The sequence below is a fragment of the Zingiber officinale genome, chromosome 7B (assembly GCF_018446385.1).
Source record: "Zingiber officinale cultivar Zhangliang chromosome 7B, Zo_v1.1, whole genome shotgun sequence".
NCBI classification, from domain to species: Eukaryota; Viridiplantae; Streptophyta; class Magnoliopsida; order Zingiberales; family Zingiberaceae; genus Zingiber; species Zingiber officinale.
Window position 1 is genome coordinate 25,820,084 of NC_055999.1, and position 22,922 is coordinate 25,843,005.

The window sequence follows — 22,922 nt, forward strand, 5'->3', positions numbered from 1 at the left end:
AATATGGTACCTTCTAAAATAGTTCCTTCTACTCCCATGGAATTATGGAATGGGCGTAAGCCTAGTCTGAATCATATCCGGATATGGGGTAGTCCAGCACATGTGTTGAAGGGAGATACTGACAAGTTGGAATCACATACAGAAGTTTGTCTTTTTGTGGGATATCCTAAGGGAACGAAAGGTGGTTTATTTTATAATCCTAAAATCAGAAGATCATTGTTAGCACCAATGCTCGATTTTTAAAAGAAGATTATGTAATGAACCATAAGCCCATGAGTGAAATAGTTCTAGAATAAATAAGAGAGGACACGTCTACTTTAGTACCAACAGTACAAGATGAAGTACCACAAGAAACTGCAACACGAGTCACACATGATACACAGCCAGAGACAGTGCCTCGTCGTAGTGGGAGGGTTATAAGGCAACCTGAGAGATTCATGTTTTTGGGAGAGTCTTCGGACTTGATCCCATGTAAACATGAATCTGATCCCCGAACATATGACGAAACACTCCAAGATATAGATGCAGTATCTTGGCAAAAGGCAATGAATTCCGAAATAGAATCTATGTATTCTAATAAGGTCTGGGAGCTTGTAGAACCACTTGATGGTGTAAAAGTCATTGGATGCAAGTGGATCTACAAAAGGAAAAGAGGGATAGATGGGAAGGTAGAAACCTTCAAAGCAAGGCTTGTTGCGAAAGGATATACTCAGAAAGAGGGAATCGATTATGAGGAGACTTTTTCACCGGCAGCCATGCTTAAGTCTATCCGGATACTCTTATCCATTGCCGCTCATATGGATTATGAGATTTGGCAAATGGATGTCAAGACAGTTTTCCTTAATGGAAGTCTTGAAGAAAACATCCATATGAAGCAACCAGAAGGGTTCATTGAAAAGAGCAAAGAGCATCTAGTGTGCAAGCTCAATCGGTCCATTTATGGACTGAAGCAAGCTTCAAGATCTTGGAACATCTGGTTTAATGAAGTAATCCAATCATATGGATTTATTCAGTGTCCGGATGAGTCTTGTGTATACAAGAAGTGTAACGGAAACGTGTGGTATTTCTTGTACTATACATAGATGATATTTTGTTAATTGGCAACAATGTCAAGGTATTATCAGACGTAAGGGTATGGTTGTCCAAACAATTTGATATAAAGGACTTAGGAGAATGTGCACACATTCTTGGGATCAAAGTTATAAGGGATCACATAAAAAGAATGTTGTGCATATCCCAAGCTTTATATATAGATACAATCCTTGCTCGTTTTAGCATGCAAAACTCCAAGAAAGGTTTCTTACCTTTTAGGCATAGAGTACCCTTATCTAAAGAGATATCTCCGAAGACATCAAAGGAGATAGAGGATATGAAGGCAGTTCCTTATGCTTCGGCTGTAGGAAGCCTTATATATGCAATGCTGTGTACGAGACCTGATATTTATTTTACCGCGGGCATGATTAGCAGATATCAGAGTAACCCTGGACAAGGACATTGGACTGCTGTGAAGCATATATTAAAGTACCTGAGAAGGACTAGAGATTATATGCTAGTATACCAAGCAGACGATTTGCTCCCTGTGGGTTACACGGATTCGGACTTCCAATCAGATAGGGACAATTGTAAGTCTACGTCAGGCTATGTGTTTACTCTAGGAGGTGGAGCCATTGCATGGAGGAGTGTTAAGCAGAAATGCGTCTCAGACTCAATCATGGAAGCTGAGTATGTGGCAGCCTCTGAGGCAGCCAAAGAAGTTGTATGGCTCAGGAACTTTCTAATGGACTTAGATGTGATTCCTAGTTTGCCCAAAATCATTACAATTTATTATGATAATAGCGGTGCAGTTACAAACTCGAAGGAACCACGAGCCCATAAGGCAAGTAAACATATAGAGCGCAAGTACCACCTGATATGAGACATCGTCAAGCGAGGAGAAGTTATTGTCGTCAAGATTGCATAAGCAGATAACCTGGCAGATCCTTTCACAAAGGCCCTTTTGGCGAAAGCTTTTGATCAGCATGTGGAGGGGATGAGAATCAGATGTATGACAACAGATATGACAACTTAGTCTTTTAGTATAAGTGGGAGATTGTTAGAGTATATATACTAAAAGCCTAGCTTTTGTAAACATTTATTTTTGAAATAAAAGAATCACATTGGTCAATATCTGTATTTATTTGTTAAATGTAATTGTTCAATTAATTTATATAGTAGATAACATGGAATGTGGTGTCACACTCAGAAGATCATGCTGTCGGTTCTCTATAAATTATAAACAGTTGCTCACGACTAAGATGAAAAGGAACAAACCATCAGAATAATCATAGTGTAATTAAGTATTAGTTTATCTTGACTAATAAATTACACTGATACACTTTAAGTGTATTGAGTAGGATCATTTAGGTAAGTTCTTTTTGTACTAACTTAGTAAAAGAACTAGACCTTAGTTATTATGGAAGTGTGTGCTCTTAATCCTAATATAATAACAAGCACATATATTTAATATTTATTTCTTTGACTTATCAAAGGGTAAGGTTTAGCTCGATAAATCAATATGCCCGATAAGTTGGGAAATGATATTACTTATAGTGTGTGTTGTTGATTATAGAAGGAATCTGTGTCCTAGTTATCTAGGTTGAGAATATCCCCAAGAGGAGCTCATAAGGATTTCCATGTTAAACCCTGCAGGTGGACTTAGTCCGACATGACAATGAAGTTGAGTAATACTACTCTTGGAGCTAGATATTAATTAAGTGAGTTGTCAGTAACTTACTTAATTAGTGGACAATCGTAATCTTAAAAACAGGGAGACTAACACACTCATGATAAGAAGGAGCCCATAATGTAATTTGGGATTGGTACGGTAGTGTGATAATAACTCTCTAGTGGAATGAGTTATTATCGATGAACTTGAGTTGTGTGTTCGGGGCGAACACGGGATACTCAAGCTCATCGGAAGGCCAAAACCAATTTCTCCTCTAGGTCCCTGTCGTAGCCTCATTATAGCCTCAAGTCCATCCAAATGTAAGGCTCTTCTTGGTGTCCAAAAAGTGGGCCGGTCCAATGCTTGGTGACCAAGCAAGGGCCGGCCACATCCTTTTCTATAGGGGCCGACCCTTTGCTTGGTGACCAAGCATAAAGGGGTCGGCCACAATATTCAAACAAGGAGCGTTGTTTTTGAATTTTTAAAATCTTCTCTTTGTAGAAAACTATAAGTTTTAAAAGAGAGATTTTAATTTTAAAAACTTTCCTTATTTGAATTTGGCCACATGTTTTAATAGAGAGTTTTAAAAGTTTTAAAACTTTCCTTTTTTAACCATCTTCATGGTTTAAGAAAAAAAAGGAAGATAAGTTTTAAAATTAAAATTTTCTATCATCATGTTAAAAAAGGAAATTTTATAAGAGAAGTTTTAAATTTTAAAACATGGTTTTAATTTTTAGAACTTTCCTTTTTTAACTCCTACTTTAGGAAAGAGAGCTTGTAAATTTTATAAGAGGATTTCTTCTTGTAAATTTTTTTAAAAAAAATATATATATATTTCCTTTTCTCTTGATGAGGTGGCCGACTACCTTGCTTGGTGCCCAAGCAAGGGGCCGACCATAAAATAAAATAAAAAATCATCACAAAATCAAAATTGGTGATTGATTCAATCAAGAGGAAAGAAAAGGAAAAATAAAAAAGGAAAAATTCTTGGATGATTTTATTTTTTGTAAAAAGTTTTTTCCTATTTGTCTTGGGCAAGTAATATAAAAGAAGGGGTGAGGGGGCTTCATGAGATACAACTCTTATTCTTTTGCTTGGAGATCTCAAGTGGTCGGCCCCTCTCTTTTCTCCCTTTCCCTTTGCTCTCTTCTCCTTGGTGGTGGTGGTGACCGGATTTTAGAAGAAGAGGAAGAAGCTTTTGGGTGGTGTTCATCTTGGAGGATCGTCACCCACACGACGTCCAAGGCGAGGCAAGGAATACGACAGAAGATCTCGAGGTCGTTAGCTTATAAAGAGAAGGTATAACTAGTAATTTTCTTCCGCATCATACTAGTTATTTTCTTTGTAAGAATTCTAAATACAAGAGGCAATTAGATCTAGTTTTTCGAATTTATTTTTTGAGTTTGTGTTTTCTTCTTTTTCGAATTTGTGATTCGATTGTTCTTTTTGGTTAACCTAGAGTTATTTAAGGAAATTAAATATTAGCTTTCCTTAAAAGGCTTTAACTAGGCGGTGGTGGTTCCTCCCATATCCAAGAAGGTCATGTGCCTCGCTATGTAGTCCTGGAAGTCAATTTTGGAAATTAATATTTAATGGAATTAATAACATAGGTGGATTTGAATCAATATTGTTAAGTTTCGCTTGCGATTCAAATCTAAACCATTAATAACAGATAAGTTAAATTTGGAATCAATGATGTTAAGTTCCATCTGCGATTCCTAATTTAACTTCTAAAGAACACAATAGGTTATTTAAGGAAAGGTTCGACACTTATACAAAAAATTTTATACAGTGGAACCGGTACGTTTTCCTAGGATTAACCAACAGTATCATACCTTATGCTCGCCACCATGAACTCTGAGCTTCAGAAGCAACATGAGAACATGGATGCTTATGATATAGTTGAACACCTTAGAAAACTATATCAAGGACAAGCAAGGCATGAGAAATTTGAGATCTCTAAAGCACTATTTCAATGAAAAATTCAAGACGGAAGTCCCGTAGGGCCATATGTGCCCAAAATGATCGGGAATGTGGAGAATCTACAAAGGTTGGGATTCCCACTAGGCCAAGAATTGGCCACTGATCTTATCTTGCAATCATTGCCCAATAGTTATAGTCAATTTATCATGAACTGCAACATGAATGAAATTGATAAACCGCTGCCTAAGATGTTGAGCATATTGAGAACTGCTAAACTCAACCTTAAGAAGGCAAAGCCTAGTACCATTTTGATGGTGTCTGAGGGCAAAGGCAAGTGGAAGCCTAAAGGTAAGGGTAAGACCCAAGCCAAAGGAAAGGACAAGACTCATGCACTGAAACCCAAAGGTGGGGTTGCTAAGGAAGAAACCTGCTTCCACTGTGGTGAGACCGAACACTGGAAGAGGAACTGTAAGGTATACCTAGAGGAACTGAAAAAGAAAGAGAAGTGAGACTTCTTGTAACGCCCGCCCTCCCTGCTAAATCTAAGGGACGGGGCTACGATACTCCATGTACAAATTTTTCTTTTTAAAACAGCGGAAGACTTAAAATAATTTTCTTAGTTTAATAAAAACTTTTCTTTTGTTTTTCTTTTCATCAAATCTGAACTACACTATCATGGCATCAATAACATGATATCAAAATTAGTAGAAACATAACATCAAGTCACACATACGGTACTACAATTCATGATACCAAAGCATAGTTCTTTAAAAGTTTTTAAAGCAGGTTCTTATTTGGTTGTCTAGCCACTGCCACACACATCTCCTTGCCTCTCCTGCTGCTCCTTTAGCTCATCCAGCTTTTTCCTTTATCTGTGGTACAAGGAAAGTAAGCTATGAGCACTCATGGCTCAGTAAGTTCCTTTCCTACTCACTAAAACCAAAAATCATCACATGATCAAAGAATGTCTCAACATAACATGATCTCAACTAGTCATGGCATAACATATCATACTCTTTAAGCATATCATGCAACATAACAAAATCATAACTAGTCATGTCATATCATCTCTTAAAGCATAGCATGAAACATAACATAATCATATCTAATCATGGCATATCATAGTATCATCATAAGGTGGCATGGCATATCAAGCTCTTAAAGCATAGCATGAAACATAACATAATCGTATCTAATCATGGCATATCATAAATCATAGCATCATCACAACATGATCAAAAGGTATATGCAATATGATTTTGAAAACATGTATCCGAAAAACATGTGTATGTCTCATGATCTTTAAAACCATTTCTTCTTACATATATACTTGAACATAATATCAACATAATCAGGGCCCCGGCTTGTACCACACATAGATAAATCACGTAGATATGCGCGCTTCCTAAGTATATCCAAGGTAGCAAGTCTTGAATCATACTAGGAAATAGGTCCGGATCACACAGCCATAGACCTAGGGGTGTACTAAGGAGCCCATCCCTTTGTTTTTACTAGCCTGGATCACACAGCCAAAGGCCTAGGGGCTGATTAGGAGCCCACCCTTGGTACAAGCCTTACAAAGTAAAGTGGCATGTATAAAAATGCATCATTTAGTCACATAGCATATCATAGAAGTATGCATCACTTAGGCATACGTTATGTCATAAAAGTATGCATCACTTAGGCATACATCATATCATAAATAGTATGCATCACTTAGGCATACGTCATGTCATAAAAAGTATGCATCACTTAGGCATACATCATGTCATAAAAAGTATGCATCACTTAGGCATACATCATGTCATAAAAGCATGCATATTTTCACCACATAGCATATCATGAGAGCATGCATATTTTAGGCACATAGCATATCATCAAAGCATGCATATTTCTATCCACATAGCATATCATGAAAGCATGCATATTTTAAGCACATAGCATATCATCCAAGCATGCATATTTCTATCCACCTAGCATATCATGAAAGCATGCATATTTTAAGCACATAGCATATCATCAAAGCATGCATATTTCTATCCACATAGCATATCATGAAAGCATGCATATTTTAAGCACATAGCATATCATCAAAGCATGCATATTTCTAAGCACATATCATATCATGGAAAGTATAAATCACAAGCATACATGTTTAAGCATAAGGGTGTGTCCTGTGATTATACTATCATAAGAAACATGGTAACATAGTTAGCTTGGGTTCTAAGCTTCCTAATCCCTTGGGTTCTTATCATGGCCGAACCCCCCCTTAGATCTCAATTTAGGTAAAAACAACCTCCAAGCATGTGGAACCTAAATTATCATCACATCCATTTTATAGGAAGCATTATAAGCATGATTAACTTGGTTTCTAAGTTCTCCAAGTCCCTAAACTTCATGTGGCCGAACCCTATCAGGTGTGAAACAAGGTCCCAAATGTCATGAAAGCATGGAAACCTTAAACCATATTTATAGCATTTTTTTTCCAAGTAACATAGTAAGCATATTTGAGCTAGTTCCTAAGTTCTTCAAGCCCTTAACATATGTCATGGCGGAAATTTAACAAGTATTCATTAGGGCTAAAAGCAAGCATACAAGCATGTGAACTTGAACTAACATCATGTATAAATTCATAATAAGGCATCATACAATGGGTATGGCCGAAACTTACCCTAGCCTCATTTTAGGTCATTAAACAACATATAGCATGAGAACTTTGGCTTTCTACTTATCATATTTCATGTAGAGTGACATGAGCATATTTAATTTTTGTTCTAGGGTTTCTAGGGCATCTATCCCTTCATGGCCGAAACATACAATGGTCCATTTAGGTCATGGAAAAATTATACAAGCATGTGACTCAATCAACATATTATCATATTTCCATAAGAAGCATTTTTAACACAATTGGTTTCAATTCTAAGGCCTCTAGGTCATTTAAACCCTACTTGGCCGAGACTCATCAGTGTTTAAATTTGCTTCAAATAGCCTAAAAGCATAGGAAGTCATACAAGTTTCATAGCATGTACAAAGACAAGCATAATAAACATACATGTGAATTGTGTCTTAGGCTTCCTAGGTTTCTTTCCTTTTTCTTTTATTTTTCCTCATGGCCGAAACCTACCAATCTCTAAACTAGGTTTTAAGTGGCCTAAAGCATGGAAAACCTAAGTAAGTTTCATGGCAAAAATTACTAAGAACATCATATACAAATTTGGTTCATAAACAAGCTAGGACCCTTGTGATCTTACATGTCATATATCATGTAACTAAATTCTTTATACCCTAATTAAGCATGAGAGCATTAAACAACTTTCATATCTTAATATCACAGAGGTCTTGAGCATGTTAAAATTTTGTTTAAGCTTTTCTAAGCTATCCATCTTATCATGGCCAAAAATCTTAATGAAGAGTTCATGAATTTCTAGCAATATTCAACATGCAATTCTTTAAGAGAACTCTATATTCTATCATATAAACATGGTTACTTAAATTTAAAGGTCTTCCTAACCCTAAGCTCTTTTCTTGGCCGAAACATATGAGTGGATTTATTTTGGTTCCAAGTAACTTTTAAGCAAGAAAAACCAACAAAAGACCCTTAGTAATTCATGGAGGGAATCTTGTACTAGTTTGGTTAAACAATGATTTCCCTAACCTCTTTAAAATATTTTTGGCCGAAATTCTAGGGTTAGGTACTCCTCTGACCAAACATCATATAGGTATAAAAACATGAAGGAAAACCTTCCTACATAGCATAGAAAAATATCATGAAATGAGGACTTGTTTAAACCTTCCTAGATTTGAAAACTCTTCTTTGGCCGATTTTTTTTCTTAAATTCTATTCTAGGTTTTCTAATCCTCATTAAATCCAAAAAGCACATAAAACGCCTTGTACCACAGGTGAGGGGAAGCTTACTTCCTTTTCGCTTGTGGATCTAAGGTGTGGTGATGGAAGAAGTAGCCTCTTCTTCTAGTTCCCTTCCCTTGATTCCTTGCTAAGTCCTCCTTGTATCTTAGGCTTTCTTAGGAGAAAACCTTGGCTTGGGCCGAAGATGGAGGAGAGGGGACTGAGGGTTCGGTGAGGGAGAGGGAGGATGAGGGAAAATGAGAGAAAAATAGAATTTTCCCTTTACATCAATTTTTTTTTTATATTAAGGGGGAAGAGGTAGCAAAATTGGTTTTTTGCTTTCCTTCTCCTTTAACCCATTTTCTATTTTCTTTTATTTATTTTATTTTCTAATTTATTCTCATCATTTATGATGAGAACAAGGGGGAATGAATCCCCTTCATTCTCCATTTAATGTCACGGCAAGAGAGGGAAAAGAGAGAGAAAGGGAGGAAGGCAAATTGCCTTTCTCTTGCTCTTTTCTTGCTTTCTCTTCTTAGATCTTTACTCCTATCTTTATCATGCATTCCCTTTCCTTGCTATCAATATCTTCTCTCTATCCCAATTGGTTTCTACTAATTAATTCTATAAATTATAATATAAGAGGTTCAAGGTTCAATCCTTGACCTCCTCTTCTTTTTATTTCATTTTATTTCTTTTTGCTTCAACTCACTTCTTATTATTTTTCTAAGGCAAAATTCATCATTCTCTTATTTATCTTAAAAGTTTAGTGGGTGTTACAGCATTCCTATTTCCTCATAAAAGTCGTCTCTACCTTTAAAATAGCTCCGGGTACTTTTGTTTCATATCGTCCTCGCGTTCCCAGGTGGCTTCTTCAAATCGTTGATTCCGCCATAGAACCTTTACTAAGGGTATTTCTTTGTTCCTTAACCTCTTGACTTCTCGGTCCAAGATTTGAATAGGTCTACTTTCGTAACTTAGGTCCTCTTGAACCTGTACCGACTGTGGCTCAATCACTTGATCTGTGCTGGGAGTACACTTCTTGAGCATCGATACATGGAACACATTGTGAATGGCTGCCATGTCTGGAGGTAGTTCTAGTCTGTATGCGACTTGGCCCACTCTTTCTAAAATCCGGTATGGTCCTACGTATCGTGGGCTTAACTTGCTCCTTTTTCCGAATCTCATTATTCCTTTCATGGGGGATACCTTAAGGAATACCAAATCTCCGATGTTGAATTCTAGCGGCCTGCGCCGTTTATCGGCATAATTCTTCTGCCGACTCTGAGCAGTTTCTATTCGTTGGCGGATCTTCTGTATAGCTCGGGTGGTGTCATCAATAAGTTCCGTTCGGAACCCCATTTCCTTCTTTTCACCACTTTCATACCAGCATATAGGAGATCTACACTTCCTCCCATACAGAGCTTCGTAAGGTGCCATTCCAATAGTAGCTTGGTAACTATTATTGTAGGCGAATTCTGCCAAGTATAGATATCGGCACCAGCTTCCCTTGAAGTCCAGGGCGCAAGCTCTTAACATATCTTCTAATATTTGGTTCACTCTTTCAGTTTACCCATCGGTCTGAGGGTAGAAAGCTGTACTAAATAACAACTTCGTGCCGAGGGTCTTCTGAACGCACTCCCAAAAGTGTGAAACAAAACGACCGTCTCTATCAGAAATAATGGTCTTAGGAATACCATGTAGCCGAATGATTTCCTTAACATATAACTGGGCTAGTTGTTCAGTTGAATACGTCATTTTGATCGCCAAAAAGTGTGCAGACTTCGTCAATCTGTCTACAATCACCCATATAGCATCATATCCGTTTGTCGTCCTGGGAAGACCCGAAATGAAATCCATAGAGATTTCTTCCCATTTCCATTCTGGAATCTGGACAGGCTGTAGTAATCCGCCCGGTCTCTGGTGTTCAGCTTTTACCCTTTGGCAGGTCAGGCAAGTACTGACATACTGAGCCACTTCTCTTTTCATACCAGACCACCAAAATTTCTTTTTCAGGTCCTGGTACATCTTAGTGGAACCCAGGTGTATTACATAGGGTGTTGTATGAGCTTCTTCTAGTATTTTCCTTCGCAACTCTGGGTCCTCTGGAATGCATAACCAATCCCTGAGGTATAATATCCCGTTGTCCGCGATCCGGAACCCGTCATTCTTCCCTTCCAAAGTCTCTTGTTTGATTCTCTGGAGGTTTTGGTCACTGGTTTGCTTTTCCAGTATACTCTCAAATAACGTCGGTGTTATGGTGAGGGTAGAAAGTCGCCCGGACATAGTTTCGACCCAAGGACACGAAACATGTCTCGGTTCCTCGATGGATTCCCCTATTGGTTCGTTTCCAGCATTAAATAAAACTTTAGCATATTGATTGAAATTAGATGGCTGACTTGAGACGATGGCAGAGGCGTTCGCCACGTCATCCTGAGTGAGAGAGTAGACTCTGGCATTGGTCATAGTGGGAGGGGCCTCCAATCTTCCTTGGCTGATTAAAGTCCCTTCTATGGCAGCATGCATCTGGTGAAGCTGTGCAAGGGTACTCCTATTCTGGTTGTTCTGCGGAGGTAGTGCCTGAGACTGAGTAGGGCAATTTCTTGCCAAATGACCTTCCTTTCCGCAGTTGTAGCACTTTCTGGTGCTTAGGAGACATACTCCAGAATGCATCTTTCCACATGTGGCACACTGAGGGTACTTGGTTTGCTTATTGGCCGGACCACCTTTTGTGTTGTTCCACTATTTCCTCTTTCCACTTGAGTTTCCCTTCCAGCCGGTTCTGGTATTGTGCGATTTTTGTCCTCCGGTCAGTGCTTGGTTCTTGTCCCCGTTCATTGCTTTCTGGTAGTGCTCGGTAATCAGGGCACTGCTGACTAGCTCCTCTGCAGTCTGTGGTCTATTAACTCCGCCGGCTACGTTCAGAGCTATCTCGAGTCGGAGCATCTTTAACATTAATCGGACTCTTTCTTTTTCAGTACGGATCAGTTCTGGGCACAGTCGTGCTAGGCGGTTGAACTTCTTGACGGCTTCGTTAACTGACAGATCACCTTGTCGGAACTCAGTGAACTCGTCATAGTGCTTGTTGGTCACTTGCATATGGAAGAATTCTTCTAAGAACTCTGTCTCAAAATCCGTCCACTGCATATGGTTTATTTGTCTTTTCACTTTTACTCGGTCCCACCACATCCGGGCATCTCCGGTAAGGAAGAACGACGCGCATTTGACCTTCTCGTGTTCAGGCCAGTCCAGTAGTTCCATTATGCTCTCCACGGTCTTAAGCCAGGCTTGTGCATCCCATGGTTCGCAGTTTCCCGAGAATGCTTCCGGCTTAAGCCTTTGCCACTGAATCAGATAGGCCTCTTGTCGGACCATCGGAATAGGGGCTGCCGGGGGTACTGGCGCGGCTGTAGGTATAACCGGTAGTGTATTCTGATTTGCCGGTGGGGTAACCGGGTTGCCTTGCTGACCCATTAAGGTAGTGATCAGCTGCTGTTGTTCTGTGATCCGATGCTGGAGGTCTGCGACTACCTGTGTCAGGTCTGGTGGAGTCACTGTCCCTTCGGTTCGGGCATTGCGTGTCCTAACCATGTTGATCTAAATAATGACAAATAGACTAGTGTAAGTGGTTATCATTTTTTTTTTTAGCCAATCTAACGTACTGTTTTGTTTGTTTCTATCCATTTGTGAGATTGTTCTGGTATTATTCCTAACCTACCAAGATGCAATCCTAGTCTAAGACTATGACTAAAAATAAAGAATAAGGTAGCAACCATGCATCATAAATAAAGCATAAGCAATATAATAATGCAAAGAAATAAATAGCAAGCAAATAATGTGACACAAGCAATAAAGCAAATAAAGCATAAGTATATAACAAGAAATTTAAGCGTAAGCAAAATAAGAAATTCAAAGAATAAATCAAGCAAATAATATAACACAAGAAAATAAGCATGAGCATATAAAATTAAGCATAAACATTCTTACTTGGAGCGACAGGTCGGAGGCTTGATGTGTGTGTAGTGAGTTGGCAAAAACTTTGGCTCTGATACCAACCTGTAACGCCCGCCCTCCCTGCTAACCCTAAGGGACGGGGCTACGATACTCCATGTACAAATTTTTCTCTTTTTAAAACAGCGGAAGACTTAAAATAATTTTCTTAGTTTAATAAAAACTTTTCTTTTGTTTTTCTTTTCATCAAATCTGAACTACACTATCATGGCATCAATAACTTGATATCAAAATTAGTAGAAACATAACATCAAGTCACACATACGGTACTACAATTCATGATACCAAAGCATAGTTATTTAAAAGTTTTTAAAGCAGGTTCTTATTTGGTTGCCTAACCACTGCCACACACATCTCCTTGCCTCTCCTGCAGCTCCTTTAGCTCATCCAGCTTTTTCCTTTATCTGTGGTACAAGGAAAGTAAGCTATGAGCACTCATGGCTCAGTAAGTTCCTTTCCTACTCACTAAAACCAAAAATCATCACATGATCAAAGAATGTCTCAACATAACATGATCTCAACTAGTCATGGTATAACATATCATACTCTTTAAGCATATCATGCAACATAACAAAATCATAACTAGTCATGGCATATCATCTCTTAAAGCATAGCATGAAACATAACATAATCATATCTAATCATGGCATATCATAGTATCATCATAAGGTGGCATGACATATCAAGCTCTTAAAGCATAGCATGAAACATAACATAATCGTATCTAATCATGGCATATCATAAATCATAGCATCATCACAACATGATCAAAAGGTATATGCAATATGATTTTGAAAACATGTATCCGAAAAACATGTGTATGTCTCATGATCTTTAAAACCATTTCTTCTTACATATATACTTGAACATAATATCAACATAATCAGGGCCCCGGCTTGTACCACACATAGATAAATCACGTAGATATGCGCGCTTCCTAAGTATATCCAAGGTAGCAAGTCTTGAATCATACTAGGAACTAGGTCCGGATCACACAGCCATAGACCTAGGGGTGTACTAAGGAGCCCATCCCTTTGTTTTTACTAGCCTGGATCACACAGCCAAAGGCCTAGGGGCTGATTAGGAGCCCACCCTTGGTACAAGCCTTACAAAGTAAAGTAGCATGTATAAAAATGCATCATTTAGTCACATAGCATATCATAGAAGTATGCATCACTTAGGCATACGTTATGTCATAAAAGTATGCATCACTTAGGCATACATCATATCATAAATAGTATGCATCACTTAGGCATACGTCATGTCATAAAAAGTATGCATCACTTAGGCATACATCATGTCATAAAAGCATGCATATTTTCACCACATAGCATATCATGAGAGCATGCATATTTTAGGCACATAGCATATCATCAAAGCATGCATATTTCTATTCACATAGCATATCATGAAAGCATGCATATTTTAAGCACATAGCATATCATCCAAGCATGCATATTTCTATCCACCTAGCATATCATGAAAGTATGCATATTTTAAGCACATAGCATATCATCAAAGCATGTATATTTCTATCCACATAGCATATCATGAAAGCATGCATATTTTAAGCACATAGCATATCTTCAAAGCATGCATATTTCTAAGCACATATCATATCATGGAAAGTATAAATCACAAGCATACATGTTTAAGCATAAGGGTGTATCCTGTGATTATACTATCATAAGAAACATGGTAACATAGTTAGCTTGGGTTCTAAGCTTCCTAATCCCTTGGGTTCTTATCATGGCCGAACCCCCCCTTAGATCTCAATTTAGGTAAAAACAACCTCCAAGCATGTGGAACCTAAATTATCATCACATCCATTTCATAGGAAGCATTATAAGCATGATTAACTTGGTTTCTAAGTTCTCCAAGTCCCTAAACTTCATGTGGCCGAACCCTATCAGGTGTGAAACAAGGTCCCAAATGTCATGAAAGCATGGAAACCTTAAACCATATTTATAGCATTTTTTCCAAGTAACATAGTAAGCATATTTGAGCTAGTTCCTAAGTTCTTCAAGCCCTTAACATATGTCATGGCCGAAATTTAACAAGTATTCATTAGGGCTAAAAGCAAGCATACAAGCATGTGAACTTGAACTAACATCATGTATAAATTCATAATAAGGCATCATACAATGGGTATGGCCGAAACTTACCCTAGCCTCATTTTAGGTCATTAAACAACATATAGCATGAGAACTTTGGCTTTCTACTTATCATATTTCATGTAGACACTATGTGAAAAATGGCTTTTTACTTCGCCACAATTTACTTCGGCAATTTAAATATACGAAGTAAAAGTGTATAAGCAACTTCGCTGCAAAAACCGACGAAGTATATACAAATATAGACTTCGCAGATTTAAAAACACGGGCTTCGCTTTAAACTGAAATAAGCTATTACTTCGGAAATTTGTTAAATACCGAAGTAGTAACGTCGTGAATACATTTTTTAGTGTTTACTCCAAAGTAATAGTACAAGAGTTAACTTTTATTTTTACAAAGAGACTCTGACTTTTTCTATAGACCTTCGTTCCCCCCACTTCCTTTCGTTTTCTTGGGTTAGGGCTTCCAATGCTCCTCTTTCAAAATTTGAGTTGTTGGACCTCCTCTTCCTTCCCCTTCGTTTCAGTCCTCTCCGTTCCCCCTCGTTAGGGCTTCCGATGCTCCTCTTCCGAAATTGAGTTGTTGGACCTCCTCTTCCTTCCCCTTCGTTTCAGTCCTCTCCGTTCCCCCTCGTTAGGGCTTCCGATTTGGAGTCTTAGGCAACAGAGATGAAGGTTTGCAGCAGTCAGCCAAAAATAAGGTTTGGCAACTTGAACTTTCTTATGCAGGGTTTAGGTTGCAAGTGTTTGAGATATACCGTATGTTTTCAATTTGACAGAGCTGGAGGAAGGCTAAGGTCCAGGTTTCTTTCCTTCGATTTCTTTTTCTTATTCTTCTTCTTTTTCTCCTCCTTTATTTTACAAAATCATGTTTTAGACGGTCTCCAATTTGTTGCAGGTTTGGTGCTATTCTTCCAACAAAGACAAGTAAACATTATGCTTCCGATCTAAGCACAACTTTCCTGAGAATTTGGAGGGTGTGGATGGGTATGTCTTCTATTGGTGAGAGCCAGCGTTGCCTTGCTGTAATCTTTCTTGTAAATTTAATGGAGTGGTATTGAGAGGCCGAAACAAGATTTTTTTTAATGGATATATTCTCTTTTTAAAACAAGATTCTATTTTATACTAACAATTTGATTTCATGTCATTATTCGTAGGAGTTAATGATATTCAATTTTTTTGGTTTAGTTTTGTTTGGTTGTTTGGCTTTTATGTATTTCCAATATTTTAAAGCATGCCACATGAAAACATAATCCAAGCTTTTTTCCTATAAATTTTCCAAGTGAAATCAATGTTCAAATTCTGATTACCTGTTCACAATGTCAATTATTACATTCAATTAGGTTACTGGTTGTTTATTAAACTTTGTCAATTATTATATTTAATGAAGTTACTGGTTGTTTATTAAACTTTGTCATATGAATTTCTTGCCTATATTCTATAAATCATTAATACATTTTCAAGTATTGACATGCTAAACCCAAGAGACGAGTCTACCAATTTAAATTGTCTTCATCTCTTTTTTATCCCCCGACAAATCTTCATCTCTCTTTAATAATATTTGGCCTGAAATTTGAAAGTAATCCATGGAACATTATATTTGGCCTGAAATTTTATTAGAGTTTGAGAAAGGTAAAAATTATGTGAAATAAATTGATGGCACTTTATTATTTGGAAAATGTTTTTTGCTTTTTTTTCAGTCTCTGTGTTTGTTGTCTTGTTGTCTTGTTCTGCTCTGTAATCTGGAAATTTTTTTTGCTATTTTTTTTAGTCTCTATGTTTACGAGGTCATTACCTAAAGAGCTTATTCATGATGCTTTCTTGGAGTAGATACTTCTATTCTTGATTGTTCTTTATTTGGTTTGTTGTTGTGGATCGTGTATTGTGGGATTGATTTCTGTTGTGAAAGTTTATACCAATTAAAATTGTTGGTTTTTGACGTAGAAGAATGCATTTCAGCTGCACAAATATAGATTTTTATTGAGCACTGACTATACTTCATGAGATTTATGAGTCATCCCATGCTTTCGTTCTTTATATATTCACATATTGTACAAAATACGCATTATTTTTCTTCATGATGAGTAGAAAATATTGACAACTGTTGGAATGAGTATAAAATACGGATCTGTGCTCGATATGAATTTGACTACCTTTTTGCAGTCTTACTCTAACTTTTGTTTAACATATCTATAGTATTTTCAGGTTTTGATCAAAGAACACATTGAGCTAGCGGTAAATAATTTTAGCACGGTAATTGTGAAGAAGTTTCTTGGGATTCTGTTGTACTATAATGGATAAATCCTGGATTTACTTGGATAGGAGGTCCAAAGAGTATGAGGAGGGTGTGGAACAATTCATTAGAAGTTGTTTGCAGAATCCACATATCAACCCCAATTTAATTCGTTGTCCTTGTTGCAAATGTATGAATCTTAAAAAGGGAGCGGTTATGTGGATTCGGGAGCATCTTTACTTCAATGGTTTCAGTAAAAATTATTTGAATTGGATTTAGCATGGCGAGGCTGCGAAGAAGGATAGATTAAATTCAAGTGTCAACCAAGAGCCAACTGATAATTGTCATGATGATTTTGAAACTGTTAATTTGTGTGAGGCAGCGTATGATTTTACTAGTATTATTTTTACTTGTTCGTATGTGTTAATGTTATTATTTGTATCACGTCTTCTTTTATTATATTGTCACTGCAGACTTTATATACCTTTTTCTCATCATTTATTTTCCTATATGCAGGGAAAAGAAAAATGCGTCCTAAAAAACAGCGAAAAATAGCAAAATATGATGAGCCACGTGTAGTTGAGGACACCGAACTACACCAAGATACTGATGGGTTAGCCGTTGCAGAGCTACGAGGAGAGACTGAAATAGAAGAACCTTCTATTACTGGGTAGAAGAAGACTCGGGGGCCTACATCAATGTGCAGACTTATTGCTGCTGCAAGATGGGGAAAAAAGTCGACGATTGATTATGATGACATGGGACGACCTGTGTACAATGAAAATGGGAAGGCACTACAATCTTTCATTGGCTCTGTTGTTAGATCCATGGTGCCAATTAACATAAAGTCATGGCCCACTGTTCCAGAGAACATGAAAGAGAAAGTGTGGGAAGAAATCTCGGTAAGTATAATCCAATAATACACTTCCTTATGAGATTGCTTATGTTTTTTTTCATTATGATTTTTTCAATATACAAACTGATAGCAATTACTGCTGTGTGTTACAGAATGTCTTCGACTTAGCACCACAAAGCGAGGCGACAGTGATGAGTTCAGCAGCCCAGAAATGGAGAGACTTCAAAAACAAACTCAACAGTAGGTTTGTCTGGCCATATAGAGATAATCCTGAAAAACTGAGGTCACCACTGGAGCAGTATCAGATCCCATCTGCAATTTGGAAAGCTTTTGTCGATGAGAGGCTACATCCATCTTGGGAGGTACTTGATGATATTATCATGTTATATTTAAATTATTATATGCACCAAGATTTAAAACATTTAGGGCATTTAATTAACAAAATGAAGTTCTGTACAGCAGGAATATAAATAATAAGTTCATGTACAGCAGGAATATATATAATAAGTTCATCATACTCCATCCTATTGTTTTTAAATTCTAGCAATTCTTCTATAAATTTACTTTTTTTTACGTGATATAGGTCACTCATGAAAAATAAAAGGAACGGACGAGCCATTGCAAGTATCATCAAAAAATGTCTTGCAAGGGTTACATTGGCTTGGAGACTGAATTGGTAATCCATGGAACATTATATTATCCTTTTCATGTAGTACGTCATATTTTAAATGATCATTTTTTGGAATTGTAGAGGCAGAGAAAAATATTCAGGGAGGATGAGGAAGTTGATAGGTCATTACTTTGGCATAAGGCCCGCGAGGACAAATCCGGAAACATCACAAATACAGAGACTGCTGAAGTTGCTGAAAAAATTGTATTATTTTAGTTTTATTTCAAGTTCATTCATAATAAGTGAAAAAAGTGTCTTCATTGGATATTTAATGTTACCTCCATATTTTTAGGACGATTTGTTGGACAAGAAAAAGAGGGGAGAGTTCATATCTTCTGGAAGCAATGACGTATTAACTACTACATTAGGGAGCCAAGAACATTACGGAAGGGTTAGAGGTGTAGGGGGATTTGTGACGCCCCAAGTCTACTTCAAAACTCCAAGGAAGAAGAGGGAGTTGGTGTCAAAGGCTTCGGCTGAAAACTTCAAAGAGCAAGCGGAGGAAACAAAGAGTTTGAAAGCTGAAGTTGAAAAACTCAAGGCTCTTCTTGCTCGATTTATGCCAGAAACAAGTGATCGAGTTTCTGAACGTGTAGCTTCTAACAAAAAGGTAGATCCTCTACCTTAGCGGCCCCCTAGTGCCGGCCCCACGGATATGGAGGGAGGTTCATGCAGGAACATGTAGCATCTAACAAGTCATCGCACATGGCAGTTCAAAGATGGGAAGATGATGTGGAAGTTTTTGAATGCGGCAGTTCATTCAATGAGGTTTTGTATTATATTTGGTACATTAAATTTGTTTCCTAGCTTCAGATATTAAAACATAATATCTTATTGTTCAAGGGAAAAAATGTCATTTGGCTCTGAAGAATAAGGGGAATGTGGTGGCATATGGCACGATAGTATCCGACGGAGGCCCAAATGTTATGCTGCACAATGCTCCACTTGGGGAAGGCAACTTAAAGGTGTCTGTTGATGTTGTTTTACAGGAGGAAGCGAAGCTTCCAATTCCACTTAAGTCGGGACCAACAGTAATGGTAGATGCTGTTGGAACTGTGGTTGGCTGGCCAAAAGAGTTGGTGACATTTTCGACGACAAAGGTATTTTCAGTTCACTTTTCTGTTGCTATAGTTATATATTTTGCTACAATTATTTAAAATTGCAGAAAAAGGAGAAACCTAAACCACTATTTGCTATTTTGGAGGTTCCTGATGAGAAAAATAAATTCAAGAAAGTTGAAAGTGCTCTACCAATGCCATGCAAGTTTTTGTATTCTTATGTTGTTAGACTGATGACTGAGGAGGAGACCATTCCTATCGAATTTGATGAAGCCATGTTTGGACGTAATGTGAGTACATCATTGTTGAGAGAGGATGTCATGCGTTGTATGGAAATGAGAGAGATAGGGTCCAGGCAAATTTTGGTTTACATGGGGTAAGTATGTCTTATATACAATTCTTCTCTTTGCATGAGTTCATGTATTAAGTAACCATGTTTTTAATTACTTGAATACAGTTACATATACAAGTACTTGAAGGAAACAAACAGGGCTGAGTATGTATCGTTTGTGGATCCCAACAAAATACCAGCCGCTCAAGATGGCAGTACCTCTTCACAACACATTGCTAATCAGTTGAAAGCATCAAACGGAGACAGAATATGCCTTATCCCATACAACACTGGGTATATTTTTAATCCCCGCTCAATTCCTAATACATAGTAGCTTAGCTATATATTGACAATTGTGCAGGTACCACTGGATCTTGACCGTTATAAACGAGGACAAAGATACAATTTATTTGTTGGACTCAATGGGTAATAGGAACCGAGATGACACTTGGAAAACTACAGTGTGCAAGTATGTTTTAGATTATGTAGATTGTGAATAGATTGATTACCAAATATGAAATGAAATAAGTTCTATTTTTACAATGTAGTGGAGTGAGGACGTACCTTTGTATGAGGGGTAATCCAAAACGATCAACTTTCAAACAGTTGACGGTATGTCTTATTGAAAACATGCATTCCTGGTTCTTATATATTTGGTTTTTCACTTTGCATTAACTTTGATTCATTAGGGTAATCTAAAACAACAAGGTTGTGTTGAATGTGGATATTGTGTCATGCGGTACATGAAAGAGATTGTTGAATGTGAGGATCTACAGTTGGAGAGGAAGGTGTGTGAATTTCTTCCATTTTGAACAGAAATGTACATACTGAATCAAATCGTTCACGCCCTGCTACTGCTTTCTTCTCATGCTTTGATATGGCTTCTTTCCTTCTTTTTTTTCCTCGCGCTTAGATGACACCCTGTTTATGGTTTTATACAAAACTGTGTTATGCATAGTTCTATTAGTAGCTGGGGGAAATTAGTAATTGATATAACATGCGTACTTTCCCACATGTTATATTTATTTAGGCTTCTATGACCCACATGTTATAATTCGAACAAAATGTTACTATAAGAGTGCATATAAAAATACATATTTATTTGTCTTATCATGCTTATCATGCTTTTGTTAATTTAATTCATGATTTTTTTTGTCAACTTACTGTGTTTTGATTTAAAGTTTTCAGCTACAAAACATAACATGATGGTTCTTTCTAAATTACAGTTTGCAGGTTATGTGAAGAACCAGTACTATACGAGACACAATATGATGAAGTGAGAATTGAATGGAGTGAATTTGTGTACTCGTTCTTGGGTGTTTGACTTGTATGTACTGATATTTTTATTTACGATATTATGAGGTGATGGCTGCTCCCTTTTTTGGTTTTTTATGTCTTATTTTGACCATATTTAGGGAGATTTGTTTTGTATAAACATATGCTGAAATCAAGGCTTATGAAGTTATCTTTTGTGATGCTCAAAATTACTGAAGTCTAAAAATATCATTTACTTCACTAATTTGTGGAAAATTTTACATTAGTGCAACTTAGTACTTCGAAGCATTTAAATTATAGTGAAGTAAAATACTATCTATTACTTTTTCGAAATAAAAATAAGTGTAGTAATAAAAACAAAATCTGAAGTAATATATACCTATAACTTCGTTGCAAAAGTAAGTTTAAATTTACATTGAAGTAAAAAATTATCTATTACTTCCTCGAACTAAAAATAATGAAGTAAAAAGAGAAAAAATACTTCACTTTATTCATAAAATCCGAAGTAAAATCTACTTATAACTTCGAAGCAATACAATTTGTTGCTGTAAAATAGTATCAACTACTTCGGTTATTACCAAAAATTCCGAAGTAGTATCTATCTATTACTTCGATCCAGAATGAAGCTAAATGTAATTTAATCGATAATTACTTCAGGAATTAACGATATATGTCGAAGTAAAAGTAATCCATTACTTCATTTTTAACCGAAGTAAAGTAGGTATATTACTTCACAACAAATACTAAACGATGAAGTCGAAAAGGATTAATTACTTCGATGTTTTTAAAAACCGACGAAGTTAAATGCACTTTTTACTTCGTAATATGTCTGAACCCGACACCCAATACGACTTCGTTTTTCTGGGCCTACGACTTCGGAGTTTATCCGAAGTAAAATGAATCTTTTTACTTCACGCGCGTCTACTTCGGTAAAAACAGGTCTTTTACTTCAGGTAATCAACGAAGTAAAAAGTCATTTTTCCCATAGTGAGAGTGACATGAGCATATTTAATTTTTGTTCTAGGGTTTCTAGGGCATCTATCCCTTCATGGCCGAAACATACAATGGTCCATTTAGGTCATGGAAAAATTATACAAGCATGTGACTCAATCAACATATTATCATATTTTCATAAGAAGCATTTTTAACACAATTGGTTTCAATTCTAAGGCCTCTAGGTCATTTAAACCCTACTTGGCCGAGACTCATTAGTGTTTAAATTTGCTTCAAATAGCCTAAAAGCATAGGAAGTCATACAAGTTTCATAGCATGTACAAAGACAAGCATAATAAACATACATGTGAATTGTGTCTTAGGCTTCCTAGGTTTCTTTCCTTTTTCTTTTATTTTTCCTCATGGCCGAAACCTACCAATCTCTAAACTAGGTTTTAAGTGGCCTAAAGCATGGAAAACCTAAGTAAGTTTCATGGCAAAAAATTACTAAGAACATCATATACAAATTTGGTTCATAAATAAGTTAGGACCCTTGTGATCTTACATGTCATATATCATGTAACTAAATTCTCTATACCCTAATTAAGCATGAGAGCATTAAACAACTTTCATATCTTAATATCACAGAGGTCTTGAGCATGTTAAAATTTTGTTTAAGCTTTTCTAAGCAATCCATCTTATCATGGCCGAAAATCTTAATGAAGAGTTCATGAATTTCTAGCAATATTCAACATGCAATTCTTTAAGAGAACTCTATATTCTATCATATAAACATGGTTACTTAAATTTAAAGGTCTTCCTAACCCTAAGCTCTTTTCTTGGCCAAAACATATGAGTGGATTTCTTTTGGTTCCAAGTAACTTTTAAACAAGAAAAACCAACAAAAGACCCTTAGTAATTCATGGAGGGAATCTTGTACTAGTTTGGTTAAACAATGATTTCCCTAA

At 36.9% G+C, this 22,922-nt stretch overlaps 2 protein-coding genes across 2 annotated transcripts; both read left to right on the plus strand.

Annotated features, from left to right (window-relative positions):
- Nucleotides 1-17,529: 17,529 nt before the first annotated feature.
- LOC122004265 lies at nucleotides 17,530-18,985 on the plus strand. Its single transcript, XM_042559180.1, has 4 exons — nucleotides 17,530-17,733; nucleotides 17,840-18,049; nucleotides 18,439-18,561; nucleotides 18,650-18,985. The coding sequence occupies exons 1-4, from the start codon at nucleotides 17,530-17,532 to the stop codon at nucleotides 18,983-18,985; spliced, it is 873 nt and encodes a 290-aa protein (XP_042415114.1).
- A 77-nt stretch (nucleotides 18,986-19,062) lies between these two features.
- Nucleotides 19,063-21,026, plus strand: LOC122004266. Its single transcript, XM_042559181.1, has 8 exons — nucleotides 19,063-19,125; nucleotides 19,227-19,457; nucleotides 19,523-19,791; nucleotides 19,873-20,040; nucleotides 20,108-20,215; nucleotides 20,295-20,358; nucleotides 20,436-20,534; nucleotides 20,973-21,026. Exons 1-8 carry the CDS (start codon nucleotides 19,063-19,065, stop codon nucleotides 21,024-21,026), a joined length of 1,056 nt encoding a protein of 351 aa, XP_042415115.1.
- The last annotated feature ends 1,896 nt before the right edge of the window (nucleotides 21,027-22,922 follow it).

Coding starts and splice junctions, on each gene's coding strand:
- LOC122004265 (XM_042559180.1), top strand. CDS start 17,530: ATGTGCAGACTTATTGCTGCTGCAAGATGGGGAAAAAAGTCGACGATT. Junction 17,734..17,839: donor AAGTGTGGGAAGAAATCTCG/GTAAGTATAATC, acceptor TGTGTGTTACAG/AATGTCTTCGACTTAGCACC. Junction 18,050..18,438: donor GGCTACATCCATCTTGGGAG/GTACTTGATGAT, acceptor TTGGAATTGTAG/AGGCAGAGAAAAATATTCAG.
- LOC122004266 (XM_042559181.1), top strand. CDS start 19,063: ATGGCAGTTCAAAGATGGGAAGATGATGTGGAAGTTTTTGAATGCGGC. Junction 20,041..20,107: donor CTTATCCCATACAACACTGG/GTATATTTTTAA, acceptor ACAATTGTGCAG/GTACCACTGGATCTTGACCG. Junction 20,216..20,294: donor TGGAAAACTACAGTGTGCAA/GTATGTTTTAGA, acceptor TTTACAATGTAG/TGGAGTGAGGACGTACCTTT.